At 42.0% G+C, this 27,676-nt stretch overlaps 1 protein-coding gene and 1 pseudogene across 1 annotated transcript; both read right to left on the minus strand.

Annotated features, from left to right (window-relative positions):
• Positions 1-15,728: 15,728 nt before the first annotated feature.
• LOC114097771 (membrane-bound transcription factor site-1 protease pseudogene) lies at positions 15,729-22,989 on the minus strand (annotated as a pseudogene).
• A 79-nt stretch (positions 22,990-23,068) lies between these two features.
• Rpl37a (ribosomal protein L37a) lies at positions 23,069-26,624 on the minus strand. The gene is made up of 4 exons (XM_027941965.2): positions 26,517-26,624; positions 26,048-26,176; positions 25,628-25,710; positions 23,069-23,804 (listed from the first exon to the last, which is right to left on the minus strand). The coding sequence occupies exons 1-4, from the start codon at positions 26,517-26,519 to the stop codon at positions 23,741-23,743; spliced, it is 279 nt and encodes a 92-aa protein (XP_027797766.1). The 5' UTR covers positions 26,520-26,624; the 3' UTR covers positions 23,069-23,740.
• Positions 26,625-27,676: the final 1,052 nt, after the last annotated feature.

The following is a 27,676-nucleotide window of genomic DNA, read 5'->3' on the forward strand; positions in this document are numbered from 1 at the left end:
AGACCTTGTCTCTAAATAAAAGAAAAAAACGGGGGGCTGGGGATGTGGCTCAGTGGTCAAGTGCCTCTGAGTAATTAAATTAAATTAAATCTATAATGATGGGAGAATGTCAAAGGGAAATATGAACCAACTGAAAGAGACTCCAATGGACAAAGCTGGAAAATTTTGATCAGTAAAATAAAGTAGTACATATAAAACAAATATCCAAAAATCCACACTGATATAAATATATGATTGAAAAAATAAATCTCTCATTTATCTCTTATAGGAGAATCCCAAGTAACTTATATGGATACTCTGCCCCCAGAAGAGGGAGCATAACTCCTTAAGGGTGGCCTGTGAAGAATGACCTCCCTCCGAAGAAGAAAGCATGGAAAGAGAGCAAAGGGGATTGCATGGTGAAGAATCCTGACAAGCACTCTCTCAGCCAGGTGATCAAGGTCAACATCGATAGCAATTGCTCACTTGCTCCGAGGTTATAAAAATAGCACTTAAACTCTGTGGTCTTCCTGTCCTAGAACCCAGAACCCCAATCTACTCATGAAACTAAACATCAGACAAATTCCAAAAGTGGGATCTTCTACAAAATACCTGACCAGTGCTCCTTAGAACTGTCAAGGTCATCATGACCATTATGATATATCTTTTGTTTTCTGTTTGTGGTTCTTGGCTCATAACTCCCTCTTAAGGGCAGGCCACAGAAACTAAACTTCTCTTCCCCAAGGCAGGTTTCAAAAATCCTAATCTTCACCTGACCATAAAGAAATTCTCCAGCAGGGCACGGTAACACATGCCTGTAATCCCAGCAGCTCAGGAGGCTGAGACAGGAGGATTGCAAGTTCAAAGCCAGCCTCAGCAACATCGAGGTGCTAAGTAACTCAGTGAGACCCTGTCTCTAAATAAAATACAAAATAGGGCTGGAGATGTGGCTCAGTGGTCGAGTGCCCCTGAGTTCAATCCCTGGCGTGGAAAAAAAAAAAAAAGAAAAAGAAATTCTCTGACCTACCATACCTGATTAAGTAAGTCATAAGACCCTCATTTCAGAAAGGATCCTGCCCCATACCCCAGAGAAAGGGATGCTGCACAGAGAAGCCAAGAAAATCTGAATTGGTGGGGTTTCTCCAGTCAGTCTATTAGCATTACATTACACCCTTTGTGTCCAATCACATTTATTTATTTATTTATTTCTCTCTGTGTGTGCTTGTGGTACTGGGAATTGAACCCAGGATACTTTACCACTCACTATATCCGGGCCCTTTTCATATTTATCTTAAGACAGGGTCTTACTATGTCGCCTAGACAGGCCTCAAACTTGAGATTCTCCTGCTTCAGCCTCCTGAATAGCTAGGATTATAAACAAGGGCCACCATGCCCAGTTCCAATCACATCTCTACAGGGTTGTCCGTGTTTTGATCATGGTTATGCGATGAAGACTACATAAAACCCCCCCAAAGATAGGGTTCAGATAATTTCCAGAGAGCGGAAGGATCCTGGAGGGTGGGTGTGCCCAGAGAGTAGAGAACCTCCACACCCCTTCCCCCATTCCTTACCCTATGCATCTCTTCATCTGTGTTCTTTGTAATAAACTGGTAAATGTGTTTCTCTAAGTTCTGTGAGCTACTCCACCAAACTTAAAAATTCCGAGGAGGGGGTTGTGAGAACGCTAGTTTATAGTTGATTAGCCAGAAGAACAGGTCACAAGCTGAGGCTTGCAACTGGCACCTAAAGTAAGTGGGGCCAGTCTTTGAGACTGAGCCCTCAACCTGTGGGATCTGATGCTACTTCCAGGAAGAGTGTCAGAACAGAAGTGAATTAGAGGACAGCAGCTGGTGTCTGCTGCAGACTCAGTGGCTTTCTTACTGGCAGGGAGCAGTCTTCACACACCCGCATCACAGAAGTGGCCTGTGTTGAGTAGAAGAAACTGAGCTAGTTCTTCCTCTGGGTCTGGAGAATCATCAAAACAAGGAAAGTCTAAGAAAGTGTCATGGCTGAGAAAAGTCTGAGGAGTCATGACACCTCAATTTAATGCATCCTGGATGCCACAGTCATGCAAAAACCACAACAAAAAAACTGATGCCAGAAAAATTACCTGTAGTTCTTTGATAGTTTGGAGAAACACGTTTAACTAGCTTTTTTCCAGGGCAGAAATCCAGTTATTTGTACTTTGCTCAATTGTATATATGTAACAATTACTAACAGCTGGGGCCCATGAATAGAAAAAAGCCATTAGGTAAAAACTAAGGAAATCTGAATAAACAATGGGCTTTATTACATGGCCATGTATCAGTACTGGTTCAGTAATTGTAATAAATACAGTATGCTAAGTAAGATGTTCGTAATGGAACACCATGTATATGCTCGCTTAATACCAGATAGTTTAAGTATCCCTAAATCCCAAACCCGTCAACATCTGAAACTTGTTGAGTGCTGACATGATGCCACAAGGGGAAAATTCCACACCTGACCTCATGCGATAGGTCACAGTCAAAGCACAGATGCACTAAAAATTTTGTGTAAAATGACCTTTAGACTATGTGTTTAAGGTGCATATTAAACATAAATTTCATGCTTAGTCTTGGGCCCCATCCCCAAGAAAACTTCCCCATATATTATGCACAAGTATTAAAGAAATAAAATACAAAAGTCTGAAATCAGAAACACTTCTGGTCCTGAGCATTTAAAATGAGGGACACTTAGCCACTCAGCCCTCAGCTACACAGTGGCAGCTCTCGCATATCTGGGACCAGAGTAAGAACGATGATGTCTGATGCATCAACATGAAGCTTCAGTTTGGGCCTTTTTTTTTTTTTTGTACCAGAGATTGAACTCAGGGGTACTCAACCACTGAGCCACATCCCCAGCCCTATTTTGTATTTTATTCAGAGACAGGGTCTCTGAGTTGCTCCGTTCATCAATTTTGTTGAGGCTAGCTTTGAACTCTAGATCCTCCTGCCTCAGCCTTCCCAGGAGGTGGGATTACCAGCTTGCACCACTACTCCTGGCAAGTTTGGGCCTATTCTTTAACATCCCTTCTAGCTTCCTCATTCTGGTTGGGACTGTACTCAGGGGTAGAGAGCTTACCTAACATGTTCAATTCTCAGGTACCATAAAAAGAAAAAAAGAAAAAATCACAGACTTCTTTACCTCTCCTTTTAACAGATCTCAGCCTCAGACCATTCTGTAGACAACAGCATCCAGGACAAATATAACAGTATTTTTTGTTTTACTTTCTTTTATTTTGTCAGTCACATTTTATTTATGAAAAATATGCTAGGTTTTCATTTATAATAACAATAGAATGTTTCCTTGGTAAATAAATTTGGTTAAGCTGGGCATGGTAGAACAAACTTGTAATCCCAGTGACTCAAGAGGATGAGGCAAAAGAATCGCATGTTCATAGCCAGCCTCAGCAACTTAGGTAGACCCTGTCTCAAGATAAAAAAAAAAAATAAAAGGGGCTGGGGATGTGACTCAGTGGTTAAGCACCCCTGGGTTCAAATCCCAATACCCCCACACCCCAATTTTTAAAAATTTGGTTAATAATATTAAATGGTCACTTTCACCCTGATATAGGAAAAAAAAAACCCATAAGTTTGCATACAGTTTGATGTTGCATGATGGTGAACACATTGTTGCTGGTAGGAATAAAAGTGGGTACCCTCTACCAAATTTGTAAATACATATACTCTTTTACTGCATGATTCTGTGTTTCTATTTCTGTTGATTTAACCTTTAGATGTACTTACTGTAGTACTCAGCTCAGGCTGCCAGAACAAAATACCACAGATTAGTATTTTTGGCCTGAACAACAAAAATTTCTCACAATTGGAGGCTTTAGAAGCACAAAATTAAGGTGCTGGCAGTGGTGGTTAATTTTAGTGTCAACTTGACTGAATTAGGGAGTACTTGGAGAACTGGTAAAGCATCATCTCTGTGTTGTCAGTAAGGGTATGAGAGGAGATTGGCATACTAGTTGGTGAACCAAATGGGAAACAATATGAATGGTCATCACCCAGTGGGCTGGGGGCCCAGATGAACAAAAAAGACAAGAGGGATGGCAATATCTCTCTTTTCTTCTCTTTCTCTGTCCTGAAAACCGGATACCCATCTTCTCCTGCCCTTAGACATCAGAACTCCATGCTCTAGGACCTTTAGACTCTATGACTTACATATAAACTCCCAGGTTCTCAGGCTTTTGGTCTTGGACTGAGAGTTACACCGAGCTTCCCTGGTTCTCAGTCCTGTGCCTGAACTCGGCTACTAGTATCCCATGGTCTGCAGACAGCCTGTGTGGGACTTTCAGGCTCCCAAATCACAATAGCCAATTTCTCTAACAAATCCATTCTTACTAATCTAGCTAGCTATTACCTATCTATCTCCTCCTGGTTCTCTCTGGAGAACCTTGACTGAAAACATGGGCTAATTCTGTTCTTGGGGAGAATATTCTTCCTGGCTTGCAAACCATTACCTTCTCATGGTGTCCTCACATGGCAGAGAGAGATCTCCAGTGTATCTACCTTCCTTCACCAGGCACAAGCCCTAACATGTTAGGACCCATTACTATGAGCTCATTTAGCCTTCACCACATTTTCACTATCTCCAAATACAGACAGCAGGATTTAGGGCCTCAATGTATGAATGGGGGTGCAAACATTCAATCCATAATGCTCACATACAAACATAATGGCATCTGTCCAACCTTATGGGCTGAAAAATACACTGATAAAAGAAGGAAAAACAGGGGTCAGGAGCAGTGGTGCACCTATAGCCCTATCTACTCAGGAGGATGAGTCAGAAGGATGACTTGAGCCTAGGAGCTCCAGGCCAGCCTGGGCAACATACTGAAATCCTGTCCTACAAAAACAGATCAAAGTCAGCAATGTCTCATTTGGTGTCTGTTTTTGACAAGGGAGACCCCCATCTCAAAAAAAAAAAAAAGAAAGAAAGAATAGAAAAAATAAAACTATTCACAGGTTGTGAGGTAAAGAAGAAACTGGATTTCAAGCTCAGCTCCCTCACTGAACAAAAAACATGTGAGGAAGCCAAGCTGCTGGTAAAGGGTGTTGGCAAGGCCAACTGGATACTTGTTTTGGGGAAAGCTGTATACCAATCCAACACATCAAAATAAGTAATTTTGTCCATGCAAACTCAAAAGCAAGTTTTGCTTTTCAAGTTTGAACATCAGTCTAGCTGGGCACTGTGGCAAATGCCTATAGTCCTGGTTTCTACTCAGAAGCCTGAGGCAGGAGCATCACCTAAGCCCAGGAGTTTAAGGCCAGCCTGTACAGCACAGTGAGACCCCATCTCAGTAAAAACAATAATAAATTTGTGGTCACTTATAATCCCTGGATGTTTATTACATGTTCTTTGGGATTCCTGCAAAATACAACAACCTTAGCTGAAACTTTACATCGGAAAATTTTAAATACAAAGTTTAATAATAAAGAAGACATAAGGAGAAGTTTTAATTCAACATACCTTAATTTTGATCTTGCAGCATTCTTTGAGTATCTTTTTTTTTTTTTTTTAGGACTTAGAAAGCCCCCCAAAGCTCATATATAACAGGCACTATAGCCAATGATAACAGAGAAGGAATCCATACCCACCACCTTCCAAACCAAGGTACCCTCTGAAAACATCAGATGTTTTCTGATGTATAGACCCTACACACACACACACACACACACACACACACACACACACACACTGTCAAAGAGATGGCCTCCTACCCACCCCCTCCAACACAGATTTTGGTCCTTCACAGAGATGACAGGACACGAAGCCCTCCCCACTCCAAATAACCCACAAGGAAAGGGGCTGTCCCTCCCTCTTTCAGCACCTCTCATCAGCCCTTCTAGCAACTCTAAAATCACCAAGGCTCTAAATATAACCTCTTTCCAAAGTTTCCAGAATCATAAGTAAGTAAAACAAATGGGGAAGAGGCACTCCTTAAAAGCTGACCCAGGCATGAGTAGGGAGAAATTGAGACTGTAAACCAGAGAGTGCAGACTGATGCCTGCCCAGCCTCTGTTCCAAGAACACAGCCCGGCCGCCTTCCTGAGCCTCATTTTCATTCTCATTTGCGATGGGTGTATGGGGGAAGCACGCTGGAGTGGGGGTCAGAGGTGGGAGTATACATACAGATGAAGGTGAACCAAGGCTGAAAGTGGCCAGATGGCCAGTATGAAAAGCTTGCAGTCATAGTCACGCCTTCTCTTTCCCTCTAGGGACCCAAAGGAGGATTGCAAGGCAAACAAAGACTCTGATTCTGTTTTACAGGATGTGGCAGCACATTACTGCTGTGTGACCACCCCTACTCTTACATCTCAGAGAGTTCACAGGGAACAGAGCCACCCAATCAGACATGCACTTACCCGTCCATGGTATGTACAAGGGTCAATGCATTATTCATTGATTGCATCCGCTTATCCACTTAATTAATTCCTGTCTTGCTCAATGCCCAGCCTGTGCCTATCAGGCCCATCTAGCGCAGGCCCTGTGGGTACCAAGAAAGCAAGGTCCTTTGCTAGTCCATGCAATCAAATATAATAATGATAAAAATACCAGCTAACATGCATAGGCCTCTGTCTTTGCTCAGTATTTTGTAGAGCACTCCCCTCATCTCATCTCTACTCAGCTCCTTGAGATGGAGACTGTTATTTGCTCCATTTTCAGATAGGGAAATTGAGGGCAGGGGAAATTAAATATATTCTTGGAGTCACATAGCTAGGGGACAGTCAGAATCAGGAAACCCACATAGTGTAGTTTGAGCCCAACCTCCAAACCAGTCCCCTCTGCTCCCTCATTAGCTATTTGTCTGCTAGTTGTTGGGACAAAGTTAGCTGGTGACTTTGCTCATGATCATCACAGGATGAGCTAGACATCCTCAACTGGTCCTCAGGTACTTCAACCAGCTACATAATTCCTGTTCCTTCTTAAGTTATTAAGAATGAAATTCCAGCAACATTAATTTTCCCAGATCAAACTTTTCTGATATTCACAGCCTAGATGAAGTGACCCTCCTGTGTGGTTGCACAGCCACCAGACCACAAAGCATTTACTGTATATCTACTTGTGGACTTCACAGCTAGTCTTCATCTACTAGAAGGAGGTTCTACCCCCTCCCTATAGGGTTGTGTCATTTCTATGTTCCCACCATCTAGACCATGGATTAGCAGAGTTCAAAGGATATGGGATAGCACAGGTGAAGTGGGACACCAGGATATGGGAAAGAGAAAGTAAACTCTGTGATGTTCTAGTACAAGGACTCTCCCACCCTAAGGTGAGCCATAGTAACTGTGTGAGATTGGTTTTCAACAAGTAGAAATTTTGATTTTGATTATGCTTTGGGGATTTCAAGAAAGCATTTCAAGGAATAGGCATCAATAGATACTCCTTATAGTGCTGTGGAAGGCTCTTCTAGTTCTTTATATTAAATTTGACATCTTGGGAAAGGTGTTTTGATTGGTTCATGTAAAAGGATCACTCACATTAAGATCATCTTTGCCCATAAACTGTATTACTCTTGAACAGTATCTGGTCACCTCCCTGTAGGATTATCATGGTAACCCACACATTGAACTCACAGATGGCTTTCTTTAGTCATGAAACATAGGCAGCAGTGATCTGAGTCACTTCCTAAGGGTCAGTTATATGTTTCATCTGCTGGGTTTTGGAACAGGGACAATAATAATAGCAGAGACCACAGCTGACCCACAACAGATACGAAGTATGGGTAAGAAATGGATATTTTGAGGTTGTTACTGAGATATAACCTGGCTTTTCCTGACTCAGGTCCAGATGCCCACTTGGTTCCTTATTTATAACCAACAAAAGTGTTCACACACAAGTAGTTTGATTTTGTGACTTTCCCAAAATCAGAAATACATGCCCTTTTTGGGTCTCAGTTTGGTATCCATTAAACAATGAAAAGAATAGTAACCTAATGATAAATATTTTAAATTTTAATTGAATACTTATATGTCAGGCTAAACACTTTAGAAAAATTATCTATTTTATCCTTATAATAACCTATTAAGGTGGATATTATTATTATTACCCTCATTTTACACACCAGGAAACAGAGGCCTGGAGAGGCTGGAAAACTTTGCCTAGGGACACTAGAAATAATTGGATATAAAGAATGATCTAAGATACTGAGAATTTTTGAAGGAAACCAATGGTCTGGTGCCAAAGCCTGGCCTCTTGACCTCTGCACTGAAGCAGATCATGTCTAAGACCATATCTACCTAGAAAATGCTAAGAATCTCCAGCATTGCCATATGGTCACAATTGCCCCATGTCTTCAATTTTGAAAGCAACACCTTTCTTCGCAACCACCCTACTTTTGCAGGGTGGTACTCTGAATGACTTGGAAGAAGATCTCAGAGAAAAGGAGTGACTGCTCCTGTCCAAGAGGTTTTGCCCCCTGCTAAGGACAGAAGTCTACTATATTCCTCTCCAAAGTCATAGTCTTACTGTGAGAAATGTGCCACCAAAGCAGAAAGCCTTTCTGCTCTTGCCAGGAGGTTTTATAAGGGTATAAAAACCACTTACTAGAGAAGTGGAGGCTGGGTGTGGGGGTGTAACCTCAACGTGTGGCTCTGGAGTCGGGGCTACAGTCCCTCCTCACAGGGCATTTTGTTCACTTTATCCTACTAATTCTCACAACAGGAGTACTCAGGCACCTGAGAAAGGAACAAGAGGCAAGAATGGCCCAGGATCTGACTCAGGCCTGTAATCCCAGCAGTTTGGGAGGCTGAGGCAAGAAGATCATGAGTACAAAGCCAGTCTCAGCAACTAGAGAGCCCTAAGCAATTCAGTGAGACCCTGTCTTTAAATAAAATATAAGAAAGGGCTAGGGATGTGGCTCAGTGGTTGAGTGCCCGTGAGTTCAATCTCTGGTACAAAAAAAAAAAAAAAGAATGGTTCAGGAAAAGAAGTCCTGTTCACAGAACAGCAGTGGTGGCACACACCCAGACTTCCCACATCCTGTGCCCAGTTAGACCCTGCAACAAGAAAACTCCCATGTCCTTCCATGCCTGTCCCCTTCTTCAATTAGGCAGAAACCCAAGATATTTTTGAGGGGACATTTTCATTCTCCGTGGCCCTTGATCTATCTTAATGACCCATCTTTTGCAAATGAGAAGATCCAAAAGTCCAACTGACCTAAGAAGAGACTGTTTGCTTCAGAGGAACAGAAATGTCAAACCAAGAACTCTGGGTCTCAGTCCTTAGGCAATAATGAATCCCTCATCTTCAACCTGTGCCAAAGCAACTCTGAACTCTTAACCCCGACCCTGCAACTCACATACCAACAGCACTGGTTTTGTATTCTGATGATGGACAGATCCCAGTATTGAGGCTCTGACATCATCCAGTTGTCTAACTGTGGGCAAATCACTTCACTTCCAAGGACCCGCATCTCCTCTTAACATGATGGCACTGGATGAGATGAACTATAACTATGCCTCCTGCAACATGACTGGAGAAGTGTGGTCTGTGATTCTGGGGACAACATTGGCAAAACTGTCTTGTGGGACTATTCGCAAAACCTGCACCATTGGTTTACCTCTTCCCATCCCCTCTCTCCCTAAGAGCTGCTGGAAAAGCTACTCTTTCCTATCTTCTGTCCCTCTGCCTACCTCCCAGTCATACTCAATTCTCTTCCTGCTCCCATGTGTACAACCTGTGGATGGGGAAGTACAGAAGGATGCCACCAAATGCCAGCAGTTACTTGGTTTTGATCCTCAGCAATTCTGGAAAAGAGACATGGCTGAATTGCTGTTGAATATCTGTGAATTCCACTCGTCTGCCTTCTTGTCTGCTATTAGCAGAGTTCATAGAGATTTTGTTCCATTTTGGCATCTCTAAGAGAGTAGAATTGGAGCAGGGAAGGAACAAGATGAGATTTTTAGGAATCTAAGCAATATGATTTGAGTAACCTCTTGTGTTTTCTCCAAAAAAGTGTTCCACGGACAGCTGGTGATCAATGGTTAGAGATCATAGGTTAGAGAGGTCACTTTACCACCAAAGCCTTTTAGCCAGGCTCTATGCCCTGTGCCCTCCACTCAGAGGCTCCTCGCCATGCCACTAAGTTCCTACTCCCGCCTCAATTTCCTGCAGTCCTCCCCTGGGCCCCCAGCTGATCTTGGCCCTGACTCATTGGTGCTGACTCAACAAAGGAAAGCAGACCCCTCGGGCAGCCTGACGGTGGACTAGGGCCAGAGCCTGCAGGAGTGGGCGAAAAGGCAGGCAGAGGCGGGGAATCCATCAATCAGCTTGTCACCAAGTCTTTGCTGAGCCCCCCTGAAGACTTGGTCCCATGCCGAGCTACACAGTGGGGGTCCCAAAGGAAAAAAGAAAAAGAGAGGGGCCTTTATTTTGTGGCAACTAAGGATACAGAGATTGAGCTCCTTCATTTTGGGGATCCTCAAGCATGGCACAGCCTTCCCCACCATCATTCATGGTAGGGGGGCTGTGAGCTGCCAGTGGAGGCTGACCCAGTGGTAGGGAGGGAAGGTTGGAGAGCAGTAGCCAAGGAGGTAAGATTTTAAAGCTGTATTTGAAAAGTTTTAGACATAAGACTCAGATAATACCAGTCGTTTTTAAAAGATGGGAGCGCATCAATGAAAATTATGGGGGATTTTAAAGCCTGCCCCAAGTCCACTCCCTGGACACTGCCATTGCTACTAGCCTTCACATTTTTCCCTCATGCCTGCTGAGTATGGGGTAACTCCTCTGAGTAAAAGCAGTGTTTCTACAATGTCCTTCCAAAATGAACCTGCCGTGTGACTCTGAGATACTGTCTTTTAAACCCCAATTGCATCTACAGAGGGGAATAGAGGACCATAAAAGAGGTGAGGCCACAGAGCAGATCTCTGGCATGGAAGGCTGCACTGTGGAGCCTACAGCCATGAGAACTGGAATCCTGACACAACTACTTACCATTCACATAAGGGAACTTGGGACAGTCTCTCAGTTCCTGGGCCTGGCTCGTCTAGCCTTGTGAAGAGGAAGAAAGTGGCAACATCAATGGGCATTGCGAGGACAGACATGACTGCGAGCATGCCAGGGCCAGCCCTGCTAGGGAAATGTGTGAGCACTGAATTAAGACAAAAGTGGGGAGAAATAAGCTGGGGATCACCAAGGGAAAAGTCACTTTCTCATTCTTCTGTATTCATCCACTTACCTTGATGGGTGAGACTTGTCAAGGGCTCCCTCTGCTGTCCATTGCTTATATTTCTCTTCATATATACAACATGATACCCATATTCCATAGTTTGGGGCACAGAGTGAGCATACGCCCTGGGTTAATCAGTGGAATGCTATTTGTACTTTGTTAACATTATCTCTTTCCATTCTGTTATTTTTCTCTAATTTTATGCCTTTGGCCCCCATCTGAATTGGCCCTCCTGTTATCAAAGCCACGTGCATTCTGGATCTCAGTTTCCTTATCTGTAAAAAGAAAATAAACCTTCTGTGAATGTTTCAAGCTAGTAAATGACAGAAATGGAATTAGATAATATAACTTCTGGGTCCATAACATTTAAACTTCTCTAATATTCTTTTTTGTCATCTGTAAAATGGTGAAAATTATCACATTAATCTCATGTGTTTGGTGTTGGGAGAAGGGGAGATAATGCAGGAGGAAAGGAGACTTGGCAACAGAAAAGAACACTATAAACATTAGCCATAATATTAAAGCACAGAGTGTTCGAGCACAGGATGGCTGGTGCTTAAAGTAGAAACAGGATGTTACAATAGATGGTGTTGGTGAGATAAGCAGGAGTCAAGCCACGAAGAGCTTGTAAAATACAGTCCTTCAGTTACTCAGTGCGGGGCCATTATGAAGAATAAACGAATTTATAGAGTTCATAGCCATAGAAAACAGCTCACAGCAAGGGGCATATCCCAGGTACTGCTGATACATTAGGTATTCCTGAAGGCTTCCCAAAGTTAATCATGTCTTAGAGACTAAAATAGGAAAGGATATGACAAAAAGAGCCTTGAGTTAATGAGTTAAAAGGATAGTTGCTTGGAAGGAGGAGGAAAAGTACAAAAAATTTAGAGAAGAAAGAACATCAGGAAAGTAAAGGAGAAACCTGTCACCTTTATAATACTGGTCTTCAACCTTAACAAATTACCCCATTACACACACTGAGCTCCCACTTACCAAAAAAGGTCCTTCTCTCCTGACTTCCCTCCAAGTCATGCATCCATCCCATTGGTTCTGTCAACAAGTAGTGCCATTAGGGTGCCTCCTTGCATCAGGATAAACTTTTGACCCATTTTTGAGTGCCAGGCTCTTACTTAGCTTCCCCCATTGGTTCATATCTTCATTGCTCTAGTTACTCAATTACAAAGTCCAGTGTTTATGACAGTGTGCTTAACTTTCCTCCTGTACTGATCTTTTTTAAAGGGGGGAAAAAAAAACTTTGACAAACCTAACAATGTGGTCAGAGACCTGCACAGTTTGAGAAACACTTGACAAACAAAATCTCATTCAATAATATATCTTTTAATGATAAATTTTCATTATCAATGCAGAAGAGTTTTGTTTATACAATTTATAAAAGTAATTTTTAACATTATCAACAAAATGAAAACACTGTTAGCATTTTTCTCTTCTACCAAGCTGATCCTAGAAAATATGCCCTAATTCATCTTAATTATTCATCTATGGAAAATTTGTCCCAGAAGTCTTTCTTTCTTTAGTCTCCTTTTTTCTTTACCTTAGTCAGCTTGACCACATTATAACATTATAGGAATTTAAAAGGAACTATGAATTTACTAAACTGTAATTTTACACATGCTTTTAACCTTTCGTATATGTCCTTGAGATGAATCCTCTAAACCTTCCTCTTAATTCTCAGCAGGCTGCGTTCCTTTCTTTTGTTTATATAGTACCACCCTCTAGTGTTACATATGATGTTTGCAGCCAATACATGCTGACAAGTTTGTCTGATTTGTCCAAGGAATGAGTAATCTCTGCAGATAAGTATCTTCCTGATTTACAGATTAGATTCCCAAAGAATTTATGTAAATTCATTAGATTCAATAAATCTTCAAAATTAGAACTGTGGACTGCACTATGACAAGTTATAAAGGAATTTTTCAAAATCAGTAGACAAAATAAAGTGTAAATATAATGATATACATATAATAATTATTGTTTTCCCCTGCTGACATTTTTAAGGTGTACATCAATGTTTAATATCAAGTCAGGGAACAAAATTGAGTGTCAATTCTCAGATCAAGGGGTTAGTTGTTTCTAGTTCAGCATGATTTTTGTTTTAACATCTATTACTGCTACTTCTTGAGCTGAGTCTTTCTTGATATTTTAAGTGTTTATTTCATATATTATTTAGAAATTAACTGATTTACATATTTTAACTTATAATGACCACAGTTTGCTAGGTTGTCTTGTTCTTTGGCATTGGCCTTGGAGAATTTATCAGTTCTCCTTGATTTCTGAGTGTTTCTCTAAGTTCTTTAATTATTCTTTACTCCTCAAAAACATTTTTAAAGCCATGAGTTGCTACTTATCTAGTGTTTCACATCATTTTCAATGGTCCAGAGATGGTGAAAAATCACATACACAATTTTTGTATGTTTATATAAATGTCCTTCTTTATGTCTAGTGATATATACATTTTTTTCTTTAAAATCCTTTTTTTTTCCAGGTATTCCTATAGCCTTTTATAAATTAGTGTTGCATGTGGCATATCTTTTTCCATTATTTTAATTTTTTTTAGTTTTCGGCGGACACAACATCTTTGTTTTGTATGTGGTGCTGAGGTTTGAACCCGGGCCGCATGCATGCCAGGCAAGCGCGCTACCGCTTGAGCCACATCCCCAGCCCCCATAATTTTACTTTTAACCTTTCTGTAGCTATATGATTTTGATGTATCTATATTTTATTTATATCTAATTCCTTATACTTTAGGTCCTTAATCCTTATACATTGGGTATATAAGTCAATCTATCTTTTGAGATATTTGTCTATTTATATGTAATGCTATTATTGACACATTAATATACTACATATACATGTGTATATAGGTATGTTTAATCCACCATTGATGTATTACCTGTCCAATCATTCTTTTCTTCTCTTCTGATTGCTTTATAATACTATTTCTGATGTATTGTTATACATTATAAATTGAGTTATACATTGTTATTAATAATTACCAGAGATTACAACACATTTGCTTTGTAGTTTGACCTCTTCCTGAATACAGAACCTCAAAACATTTTAACACTATTTACCCTTTCCTTATCTATAGGCTGTTGTTTTTCTACATTTTAATATTGTTCCCAAAGTTATTGCTATTATTCAAATAGTCAATATTAACTTGTATTTACTTATATATTTCCCCTTTCTGTTGACTTTCATTCCTACTTATATTTTCCAGTGTCTTTCATGGATTACTTTCTGTGGCATGTGTGGGTGTATTAGTGATAAACTCAGTAGTTTGTTGTTGAAAACTCTATTTCATATAAGATATGATCACTGAATATAGAATCTGAAGCACTCTGGAGGTAAAAACCATTGTCTTCTGGATTCCAGATTCCATCATCATTAAGAAGTCAACTGTGCTTTTTCTTTTCTTTTGTAGCCCTGGAGATGGAACCCAGGGGTGCTTAACCACTAAGCAATATCCCTAGCCCTTTTAATTTTGAGACAGGGTCTCACTGAATTGCTTAGGATGAAGTTGCTGAGGCTAGCCACCAAATTGCTATCTTTCTGTCTCAGCCTCCAGAATCACTGGGATTGCAGATGTGTGCCACTGCATCCAGCATAGTGCTCTTTCTTTATCGGCTGCTTTTAGGCTATTTCTTTTTAGTATTCAATAATACTATGACATTCTTTGGCATAATTTGTGTGTGCATGTGTGCTTATTTTAGGTAAGGTCTACAAGGATTTCTTGAATCTGTGGCTTGATCTCTCATTGGTTTTGTAAAATTCTAGGCCATTATTATCTCACCTCTCTCCTCCTTTAACTCCAATTACTTGTTAAAACTTATTCCTGTAGCTCCTATATGCCTCCTACACTTGCTTGTTCATTTCCATTGTTTTTGTGCTTCTGGATTTATTTTTTTCTGGGGTGGGGGATAGGTGGGTGGTGCTAGCCTTCAAACCCAGGGGTACTTTTACCATTGAGCTATTGAGCTATATATCCCCAGTCCTTTTTTTTTTAAACTTTGAGACAGGGTCTTGGGCTAAGTTGCCCAAGCTGGCTTTGAACTTGTGATCATCCTGTTTCAGTCTCCCAAGTAGCTGGGATTATAGGTGTGCACCACTGTGGCCAACCTAGATTTGTTTTGACCTACCTTTCGAATAAATTCTCTTAGGTTGCATCTACTCTGCTGCTGGATCCACCCATGGAACTCTATTTTAGGCATTAAATCACTTAATTCAAGATCATTTTTTTAGATAAGTATCAGTGTTCTATAGCACAGTAGAGTAACAACAGTTTATAAGAACTACATATTTAATAAAGAATCGGAAGAGTTTTGAGGTTCTCAACACAAAGAAATGATAAATATTTGAGGAAAATGCTAATGACCCTAATTTGATCATATATATTACATATTTGTATCAAATTATCAATGTATCCTACAAATAAGTACATTTTTAAGACTCTAAAATAAATTTAATTTTTTGTAATGAAATTCTCAGTCTCTTAATATTTGTCTATATGAAGCATTTATTTATTTATTTATTTATTTATTATGGGTTATGCATATTTATTGAAAATTTTCTTCACCGACAATGGTGAAATCAAGACCCCAAATTACAAAACATGATGGCAGTTGATTCTTATAAAGCAAAGGTCTGTGTTTCACAGATTTGTGCCAGTCTCCTTTGAACCTCAGTCAGAAAGGAGAGTGATTCCTTATGATCTCATAGTAAAAAACTGCATTCCATTGACAAAAAAATAGCTTTGCTTCCAAATAGCACAAGTCTTTAAAGTGACTTTCCCAACAATAAATATAGAAAATAGCCTTTAACCAGCTCAGCTTGGTGGCTGTCTCACATAGTTAACAGGAGCTCTCCGCCATCTTTGGTGCACTCAGCTGCTGGTGAGCTGCTGCCACTGCTTCTGCTGCAGCCGAGTCCCTCCTGCAGGGGCCCAGGTGTGAGGTGCATCAAGGTGTGCCACCAGGCCTGCACAGGACCCAGAAGGGGGCCTGCAGACAGGACACTCTAACTGAGCTGCAACTGGAGGTTGGATCCTGCTGAAAGAGGAGCCTCTTGGGAAACCCTCCCAGGCTCTGCTTGCCCACCAGAGCCATCCTCAAAAACTCTTTGGCTTGCAGGCTCAGCCAGTCTGACCGTCACACTGATGGGGCCTTTGGTGGGTGAAACTGATGCATGAGCTGGGGGCGCTTCACCCTGGGCTTCCTCCACTTCAGCCTGCTCTTGGCCTTGTTGATTTGCACCACAAAGAAGGCCAGGACCACCATAGCTCCCAGGAAGGCAAACACGGGAATGGTCTGGCCCACCTCCTGGTTGTGGCGGCCAGGCATGATCCCTCCAGGAATGTCCCAGGCGCCACTTTCTCCAGGGGACAAGGGTCGCACTTGTGGGCGATTTAATTGGAAGCTGGGTAACACCACCTTGTCCAGGTCGATGGAGAGTAACTTCTGATGTTTCCAAAGATTGCTGGGCGCTGTCTCGTTCAAAGGCTGTGGCTTGGCCCAAGACAAGTGTGGACAGGCTGGCAGAGGCCGGGGTTTTGGGTCTCCCAAATGGGCCTCAAGAACCTTGGAGTACTGGTGCAGATGGTTTCTTCCATCCTCTCAGGTATGGCTGAGCCAGCTCCACTGGGAGGGTGCTGCCGGTTCCCCAAGTGACTGAGGCTGGGAGGAGTCACCCCGTACGACGTGTACTGAAGGAGCGTGTCCAGAAGCCAAAAGCAATCCTTCTGTCAGTGACTGTCGTCCAAGTAATTGGAGTCTCCATATAGCACGACCCCGGCCCCCACCCTCTGCTGGAATCTGATAAAAGTCCCAAGATGGGGACATTTTCAACAATCGCAGTTTCCTGCTTGGTCCTTGAAAGTCTGTGTTATCACCACGCCATCTTCTGGGAACTGAGCAATGCTACACCCTGATGCGTAATTCATGTCATGATTTGCCAGGGCAAACTCCCCTTCATATAGGCCATCGCTGAACCCCATATTCCACACAGACAGCAGCTCATTCAGAGCCGGGATGTTGGCTCCTCCAGTATCTGGCATCCACCACTGCCTTGTGTCTCATCGTAAAACTTCACTTTTCTCATAACAGAAGTGTTGTACCAGTCACTGAAGACAACCAGTGAAAGGCCATTGTCCACGTCCCTGGTCAACTTGGCGATCTCCTCAGGAAGTACTCTTCTTCACTGTCCACCATCAGCAAAGTCCCATACTGAGTGGTCGAAACCCTGAAGGGAGAGCCCAGGACCTCCACAAAGTATCCCATGCTTCTCAGGTGCTGATACATGTCCCTGAAGTTGGTATGGATGTGGTCTCCATTCCAGTCCAGAGGATCGTTCTTCATCCTTAGGTTGTCCCTGGGGAAATAGCCAGGGGGGTAGCGGAGGTTACGGTACTGACCTCAGAGGACTCTCTTGCTCCGAGGAGGTGTAGGAATTATCTTCACCTTCACTGTGAGTTTCACAGTTGAAGTCTGTTCTGCACCAATTTTTGATTCTGTCTCCGCTGGGGATGCCATGGTGATCATGACATGGCCCTGGGCGATACCTTCCCAGGAAGCTGCCTTCTTCGTCACAGAGATGGAGATGGCCAGGTAGCCTGACCAAGGCCATAACACCGAGGAGTAAGAGAAAGCGACTTCAGTGTTGTCTCCATTCTGCGGTAAGTAGGGCTGCCAGTCAGGCTTATCCACGATTCTTCCTGTGACTCCCATGCCGTTGAGGATGGTGACGTTAACAATGGTCGGCATTCCTCCATATTAGATGGGCTGGGAGCAATAGGGCCACATGTAGGGACACTCAGTCAGGTCGATGTAGCTGGGGCTCAAACTGGCCTGCGGTCTGTAGCTGTTGAGGATCTGATAGGCCCTGAGCAGGTCCAGCTTGCCATGGCCTTGCTCAAACATGTTGACCCCAGGAAGCCTCCGGGCCAATGCGATGAGGGCCTGCTTCTTGCTGGCAGGATTCACCAGCTCGCACTTCTGTACTGTGCTCACTAATAAGGTGACAGCACCTGCCACCACTGGAGAGGCCACGCTGGTCCCTGAGAGGGCCCGGCACCCCCCCTTTCACACCGGAACCCTGCACTCCAGCACCATAGGTGACAACGTCAGGTTTCACACTACCGTAGCCTCCTGGCAGTTCCCAGGTGGTCATTCCCCTGGAAGAAAAGCAGGCAATGTTATCTTCAAAGTCAATGCCACCCACTCCAATCACATCCATCTGATCAGCAGGCTTATTCAGAGTGCCATAAAGGGGCCCATCATTGCCGATGGCAGACACCATGATCACATTGTTAGCTGTCAATTCCCACACCTTGTCATCAAAGGGGTGATCCATGAAGTCAGGGCCCCCGATGCTAAGGTTCAGCACATCGATCTTCTTTAATATGGCATAGTTGAAGGCGTCCAGAAACCAAGATGTGTAAGATACCTGATTGTTGGTAAAGACCCTGAAAATATGAAGCTCTGCGTCTGGAGCAAAGCCTTGGCATTCCCTCATACTGGCGATCACACCTGCCACAAATGTGCCGTGGCCCAACCCGTCATCCAGGGTGAGCTCGTTGATCCAGTTGGTTCTCTCCCTCACATTCTTGAAGTGGGGATGCTTCTCACTCAGCCCAGTGTCAAAAACAGCAACTCTCATTAGCACCTGTGTATCCCATCTGCCACAGCATGTCCGCCTGCAGCGTCTGGGCAACCTGGCGTGGAATGGCTCTCAGCAACCATCGACTTGATTGCCTCCCTGTGGCATGCCAGAAGCCAGAGCCCAGGGAGAGGCTGGCTCTTCCGAGGGGACGTGAAGATTGCCACTTCTGGCTCCATTGGGTTTCATTACAGGGCACGATCGGGTCAGATTCAGTGTATTTCAAGGAGCGAAAGACTGCGCTGCGGCGTGACCCGTTTAATGTGTGGATGGTCTTTAAGCGTCAGCAGCCCCACTTTCCGCTTCTCTTTTATCTGAATCACCTCAAAGTCACTAGGGTAGTCACTGGATGGATTGTGTCGAGGTATAATTCTCCAGTTGTCTACTTCACTGCTCTTTAGGGCACTTGAAATAAATGAATTTCTAGCTTTGGCTGTAAAGTATCCATTGAAAGCCACAATATATTCATATTCCACAATTGTCGAGGAGAACTCCACCTTCACAGTCAGGTGGGAACAGCCAGGGTAGGGGGCCTTTTCCAAAGACTTCTTTTCCAGTCTGTCACCCAGATATCTCTTCCCACAGAGCAAAATCACCAGAAGCAGCCAGATGTTTATGAGCTTCATGGTCATAAGTGAATATAGTCATCAAATCTTATGAATTCAAGTCGCACTTCTTTCTTCCTTGATTAGAAGTGAATTCTTGTTTCTGTTAAAAACTGCAGCATTACTGACGAGCCATCTTATAGTCTTGTCCAGTGTAAATAAAAGTTAAGACCATGGCCTTCCATGGCATTGCCCGTAGAGGCTCTCATTTCTTTCTCCGCTTCTTCTCCATCTTGAAGGTGAGGCTTCTCTCATTCAGAGCCGTGACTACTGAGTCCTACACTCCATTTGCATCATAGAACCAAGTCCAAGGGTATTAACCAAGTAATCACAGTAAGCAGAACTGCGGCCTCCTCAAGCTCGGGGCCGAGCCGGCCCAGGGTAACGCGCCTCCAACGCGGACGCTCCTCGGCTCTCCATTAGGGGCTGTTTCTGAAGCATTTATTTTTAAGTCGATGTTTGATAACTTATTTGGACACCCTGCGAGTCTGTTTCAATTGTCTATTAATTGTCTTGTCCCCTTGAATGCCTAGTTATTTTCACTAAAGCCCAGACATGATATATAAAAAATTATTACAAACTGGAATTTAAAGTATTTTATTTTCAGAGAGGATTTGCATTTGCTTCCTGTAGGCAGCTAGAGCACTATTAAGAATTAGCTAGACTAACTAAATTCAATCATTGATTAAGATTATTTGGAGTCATCTTTAGTCTCTATGAGGGCATTTACTTCTTGTTCACTCCTACTTCTAGGATGCAGCCCTTGGGAGTCTGACTTCACACTGGGTCACTCACAAAAAATAAAAGCAAGAGATAATATCCAGGCAAGAATCAGGGTAACTTCAGAGAATCTCCTAGACAGCAATCCATGGTCTTTCTTAATATACTTTCACTAAAGGAAGGGCTCCATCTCAGATAGCCACTCCCTGTTATGACTGCTCAATTTACAAATGCCTAGAAGAAATACTTTGTTTCATCACCTTTATCGGCTTGTGTCATGTGATCATCTTTTCATAGCCAAAGGAAAGTACTGTTATTGCCAGACCCTGTCTCAAAATTAAACAAATAAAAATAGTGGCTCAGTGGGTTCAATCCCCAAAAGGAAAAAAAAAAAAAATTAAGAAACCTACAGTGGACTGATGAAGCTTTCCACAGCAAGTAACAAGAGTCATTAACACACTGAGGCCTAAAGGAATAAATCTCAGTAGTTGTTGTAATAGAGCAAAGACCACCTAATGGGAACTATGGCCTTTAATAGAAATCTTTTTTTTTTTTTGGGGGGGGTGGTACTAGGGATTGAACCCAAGCCTTGTGTATGTGAGGCAAGCACTGTACCAACTGAGCTATATCCAACCTAGAAGTCGCTTTAAAGCAAGGAGAAGCAGGAAAAATAATTATGACTCCACTTTTGGATATTCTGCTGGTACTTCCCACTTTTTGAACCTACCTAGAATGCAAGGACAAGGGAGTCCATCCTTATAGATCATATATAGGAGAGAAATCTCCTAGAAATCTACCACAAAACTGTTGTAAAGAAAATCTAGCTGGGTGTGGTGGCACATTCCTATAATCCCAGCAAATGTTCAAAGCCAGTCGCAGCAAAAAGCAAGGTGCTAAGCAATCCAGTGAGACCCTGTCTCTAAATAAAATACAAAATAGGGCTGGGGATGTCAGTGGTCTAGTGCCCCAGAGTTCAATCCCTAGTACCCTCCCCACCCCCTGCCAAAAGACAATGTTAGAAGACCACCTTTCCTGCCTGTTGGTTCAGTGGTATACAAAGCCCAAAATAATCAACATATTGACTTTTTAAATCCAGTCAAAAATACGGTCCTAAGAAAAAAATAGGCAGTAAGCACCAGAACCTCTGAGCTCATTAAATTCAAGGTTGCAAGCTAAATAGAAAACAAAAAATGCCTTCAGAGAGACAACTGGCCTAATCCTCAGTCTCATATCCCATCTTATTTCTTTACACATCCATCCTGGCTATTGGGAAGATGGCACCATATACTGATAAACTGAATTACAGACATTTTGTAGGACAGTTACCTTATGCTCAGTAAATTTACTCCAGGTAGTGTATACCCAAGTTTTCAGAGCAAGCCAATATCTTAAAGCATGCTGTCTCTTGTAACCAAATGACTTTCTTTATTCCATACTGTCAGACTATACTGCATAGGATACCACAATGACAGATAAAGCACCTGCAGATATATTGTATGTATGAAAGACAAATCCATACGTGTACAGCTCATACACAGATTATTTACTTCAGTGGGTAGGTAGTGCTGATTGAACCTTGGATCTTGCACATGCTAAGCAGGTACTATCCCGCTGAGCTACCTGCCCAGCTCAATGCCTGTCCTTAACATACTGTTGCTCTTTGCAATGATGGGAGATGTCCAAAGTAATAACTTGGCTAGATGGTACCCTTTGTGAATGGTATAGCAGCTCTGCCTTTGTGAGGAGAGGTCCATGTTTTAGAGCTCATACACAGGTTCCATTTCTTGCTATCATGACTGTTTTGTTCATGGGCTTTTTGAACAAGCAACAAGTTGGTGGCTGGGGAAAATAGCTGATGTTCTCAGAATGAATTAGTTCATCAATGAGAGCAATGTCCATAGTTCTATTTAGAACCTTGAATTAGCCTTGTTTTTCCTTCTTGTTCTTGAAATTCTGACCTGTTTGTTGGCCAAACCATTAGCCAGTGCCTAAGAATCAGTATAAAGCTTCACCTCAAATCATTTTTGCAAAACAGATCCTACCTTTTAAAGTCTTCCCACTGGGAGAACTGTGCTTCACCATTTTCTACCTATGTTCACTTTCAGCTGATGCCAGAAGTATGTAGATTCACCCCCCCCCAAAAGGTATTCATAAACTACTTAACTTTCTTACATGTAAATGGGACATTATGTATCTGTCAAGTTGTTGGACTGAACAAGACAGTACTCTTAGTGACTCGGGCTAATTCCTAGCAAGGTAACACAGAAGACTTCAACCATGATTCCAAACCCCCTAAATACTCTATTCTACAAGGCATTTTACAGCAAACCGCAACAGAGTTAATTTAACCCTAGCCCAACTAGCTAGGCAGTGTGGCTACATGGTGCACTTCAGGGCAACTAAAGTTAATTCAACTCTCAATGCTGACTAGAAATTGTAGCCACTACTTGGAAATTCCTATGAAGACCTGGGTCAAACACTATGAAATAGTCTAATTTGTCCCTCATGGCACCACCAATCACTGACCCACAATACCAAATGATGCTTCACAGGACAAAAATCAGTGGAGTACAAAATCTTGTTTAAAAAAAAAAAAAAGACCACATTTACTCATTACTTAAGCAGGCCAAGTGCAAGGAATTATGCTTGGTACTGGGTACACTACAATAAGCTAAATCCTGTTGAAACAATAACCTAAACAAAAAATCTAACCCATTATTTTTATGAGTTTAGAAGAGGTTAACCCAGTCAAGAAGTACTGCCCTGAGGTGATATTTGTGCCAGAACCAGCTCTGGAGTAGATGAAGGAAACATCTGTGTATAAGCTATTTGGGGCAAAAAGGGGGGGGTCACTAAAGGGCAAAAGCAAGATTTATCAGAAAGGAGTTGATTCAAGAAAAGTCACAAAGGTCTTTATTCTAACAGTAAAGGAAATCCATGTTTTATAACCTTTACATTCATGAAGAATTACTGATTTTGGAGTCCCTACCACAGATGGCTGCTTAGACATGGCTGAGAAAGAGATAATAACCACCAGAACTAATCATAACTAGTAAACTCCTCCAAGGAACTTAAGACTCTTTTGTTACCATCTATATGAAATTGAATTCAATCTATGAACCCTTGTGTGAAAACTAAACAAAAGGATGGCAGACACATTCAAAAATTTGTTATATAATTGTTTCACATGTTCATGTGCACTCAAATGAAACACCAAAAGAGGCAATTTATGTATATCCTTTGTGTATTTTAGCATATTTTACCTTTAAAACAAATTTTGTACAATATCAATGTATCTCGGAGTAGTTGAACAGTGTTTTAAAAAAACAAAAAAAGCTGAGTACATATTAAGCCATAAGACTTAGTTCATGCCATTATCATCTGATTACTGAAGAAAAAAGACCTGAATTACAATAACCCATCTAGCAAAATTTTCCAATTCAAATTAGAAGGGCTTCAATTTACAATCTTTTGAAAGGGCAATATTAATGCAATTCACATCAGAACATCCAGTTAATACAATTAACAAACAAACCACAATTTTGCTATATGGTAGAACTTTCTACTGGTCTTTCAATTCCTTCAGCCTTCTGATTGCAGACTTGACTGTGACGGCAGAAGTGGTGCTGTGAAGAAAAATTCAGTTTCCAATAAATTAAGCATATTAGAGTATAAAATGTCAAATAAAGCTACCTCATTGTTACAGGAAAATCCTAAAAACTTTCTTAACTTCTGGAAAAAGACTACTTGCAGTTAACCCAAAGATTTAACTAATATTAAAACTATTATTCAGAAATCAGGGGCTCACAAAACTATACTATGGCATCTTTTAAGAACCACACCTTTAGGCTCTTACAAAATTAGAAGGCAACCACATATAACTAATCTCTTAAACAGTATTTTTTTAAAAAAGGAGAGGAATAGCTTGCCTAAATTCATCAAATGGGAATACATAGAAGAAATGAATAAAGTTTCAAGCCAATACAATAAGATAGGGTTTTTTGGGGGGAGGGGGGATTGTTACTGGGAATTGCATCCACAGCTTAGCACATACTTAGGCCAAGTTATATCACTGTTACCACTAAGCCACATTAACCCCCTGGTAACTCTGGCCTTTTTGAGACAGGTTGCTGAGGCTGGCCTCAAACTTACATCTTACTGCCTCAGCCTCCCAAGTAGCAGGGACTATAGGCATATAAAGATCAAACAATTCTTTAAGCTTTTTCAAATAAAAGATATTAAAATGACTAGAGTTGATCGACGTAGCACAAACTTGTAATCCCAGAGACTCAAGAGGCTTAGGCAAGAGCACTGCAATTTTGAGGCTAGCCTCAACAATTTAGCAAGATGCTAAGCAACTTAGTGAGACCTTGTCTCAAAAAGGAATGGGCTGGGGTTGTGGCGGTAGAGCGATCCTCTAGTACGGGCGGGATCAGGATTGGATCCTCAGCACCACATAAAAATAAAGGCATTGTGTTTAAAAAAAAAAAAGGAATGGGGATGTGGCTCAGTGGTTAAGCACCCCTGGGCTCAATCCCTGGTACCTGCCCCCAAAACCAACAACAACAACAACAAAAAATCAAACAAAAAAGTGACCACAAATATTTAGAACAAAATTCAGGAAAAGTCACAAAACTATTCCATGGCGGGCTTAAGAATGCTCATTCACTTTACTATCGGAGCTAAGTACTCTTGACATCATTTTACTGTTTGTCACCACAAATTAAAACGAGATGCTTAAATATACATCCATATTAACATTTCAACATTTTCCACTATTTCAGTTGAAGGGCAAAATTAACCTAAAAATACATATACATCATATTGTATATGGCTAGTTTGTTGCGGACAGCACAGATCTACACACTGGCTTGAGTAAAAAGTCAGGCTCTCAGAATTCAGAGTCAACAAACAACTCCACTTCTAGAAGCCTTTAAGGACAGCTATAATTTCTGGAAATGGATACACTTAAGAGTCAAAACAAGCAATACCAGCACAAATTATATATATATATATATATTTCCCCCCCAATAGTATTACCTGGCCCTATAGGGTCACAATGGTAAATAAATCCAAACAACAACAGAGGTATGAAGGTCCATATGGCTTCAAGTTTCCATATAGTTTTAAACCAACTGACCTCTTAAAAAACTATCTTTACAAAAACAACTTGCAGTGCAAGCCAAGGTTCTGTACAGACTCAAGGTATCAGCAAGGGACCTGCAAAATATCACAACACTAACTGGGGTCATTTTACAGGATTTCAAAGCATCTCATAAAATTTTATTTCAATAGTTTTATTTCTATTCTTTGAATGGAAAGTAAACCATGACACTAAAGAATTCTGGGGAAGGGCCCCCCAAAGCATCTTTACTCTCCTAACCCATCAGGTGCGAAAGAGGCCTATGCTGTTCCCACAGACTTTTAGACAACAAAAAAATGGACTCACTTGTAGGTCCAGGCACCACCAGCCACAGTTTTCATGCAGGAACCACAGTGCCAGATCCCCACAGCCCGTCTCTTCATCTTGGTCTGCAAAAGAATCAATTTTTCACTATGAATCAAACAAAAACCTTTTTATCTTGCCAGCTTTCAGGAGCTTAATTTGTACACAAGAAAACCAACTTAAGCACCTAGTAAATGGCCAAATATTTGTTAAAAGGATGTTATTAGATGCGGACTATCCTTTTTACCCTTCAGTTCCTCAGTAATTTTGTTTAAATGAAGAACATTTCCCAAAACCTAAGGGTACCACCATGCTCTCATTTCACAAATGTTAATCGACTGTACGCGCAATCCCCAGTGCTCACCAGCACTGTTTACAAGCCCCCTTGGAGAGGAAGCCTGTCCCCTCCCCAGACCACCTTACTTTGCCACAGAAGGAACATGTGTACTTGGCGTGCTGGCTGATTTCGATTTTCTTCACCATTTTCCGAAGGGAGGCACCGTAGCGGGTCCCATATTTACCGACGATTCCGACTTTCTTAGTGCGTTTAGCCTGTTGAGATCGAGAAAAGGGACAGACCAACGACATTTAGAATTGAAACGCAGGTCCCGATGTCTCCACACCTCAGCCCCTCCTCTGTGACCTAGTTTTTAAAAAATTAAACCCGGTGAAACATGGGTCCGGGACGCGCCCAAAGCTCCGAGAGCCTGGGCAAACTGTCCCTGCCCCGCCGCCTCGGTGTGTCCCAGAGTCAAGTCTCCAGAAAAGGCGAGGGCATAAAGACTGGAAAGGGCTCGGGGAAGGGCTGGCGGGCAGAGGCGGGCGCGGAGAAAAAGCGAGAGGACAGATGCAGACGGATAAACACTTACGCTGCAAGAACTATCACACTCACCATGTCGCCACGACTTAGGCCCGAGACCGAAGAGGAAGAGATGTTGTGCGCAGGCGCAATTTAGAGGGGCGAGCGGAAGTGACGATAGGCCTCTCTAGGAACTGAGCTCTATGGTCTGGAGGTTTCCTTGCAGTTATTCTCCTAGAAAGGCCTTCTTGCTATCTCTCCTGGAATATTTAGGGTGGCTGGAGTCTCTCCACCAGGTTTATCGAGACTCACTAGCTGAAACGACAAACGTCGAGCTGAATTACGTTCACATTAATTCACATATATTCCCGGCTCCATTCTCTGCGCAAGGAAGTCAGGTTTTAAGTGACTTGCTTAGTGCACTTGAATTAAAGAAGTGGTGCTTAAATCTTAGGTTTGTGACTCCAAATCTCATGGCTTTCCCTACTACCTTATGCGTTTTAAAATCATAAGCTCCTGTGCAAGATGCTGGCACTAATCCTGAGTAGAATCCAAGGCTTCTGTCCCAGAGCAAGTTGCATTCCCACTGCTAGAATCCCGTAGTCCCATTAATGAGTTATGAAATTTCACTCATGAGAGCTCCGGAGCAGAAGGAGAAAGAGCCTGAAGTTTTCTGGGAAAAGTTGGATACGTTATTAAGATAAAGAGAGAAGGTGTCATGTAATGTTTAGGAACATAGGCTTTGGAATTAGACTGTCCGGCTTCAAAGCAGGGCTCTACTACTTACCAACCCTGACAAGTTGTTTTATTTTTCTGCATATTGTTTTCCTCAGCTGTAAAATCTGGATAATTACAGCATTTACTATACGAAGTTGTTATGAAAAGTCAATGAATTAAATGCGTGAAGTGTCTGAAACTTAGTATGACACTATATAATTGTAACTATTAGTTTTATTATTCAGATGAAGAATATGAGGCTTGAAGAAGTTAAGAACCTTGCCCAGTGTCACACAGCAATAAGTAATGAAGATAGAACTGAAGTCTATCTAGATCTATCTGATTCCAAAGTTAGTTCTCTTAATTGTTGATATGTGTTAATCCAGCTCATGATTATTTATTGTACTGAAAAAGCAAAGTAGACTTGACTTGGAAGCAGGTCCCCAGCTCTCAGTTCAGGCCAGGCTCTCTAACTACTTTGAGGTAGGACTTTGGCTTAGCCAGTCCCTGAATAGAGAACCTCACCACAACTTCCC

The sequence above is a fragment of the Marmota flaviventris genome, chromosome 11, assembly GCF_047511675.1.
Source record: "Marmota flaviventris isolate mMarFla1 chromosome 11, mMarFla1.hap1, whole genome shotgun sequence".
In the NCBI taxonomy this organism is placed as follows: Eukaryota; Metazoa; Chordata; class Mammalia; order Rodentia; family Sciuridae; genus Marmota; species Marmota flaviventris.

Coding starts and splice junctions, on each gene's coding strand:
- Rpl37a (XM_027941965.2), bottom strand. Junction 25,711..26,047: donor CATGTTCCTTCTGTGGCAAA/GTAAGGTGGTCT, acceptor ATTCTTTTGCAG/ACCAAGATGAAGAGACGGGC. Junction 23,805..25,627: donor GGTGGTGCCTGGACCTACAA/GTGAGTCCATTT, acceptor TTTTCTTCACAG/CACCACTTCTGCCGTCACAG.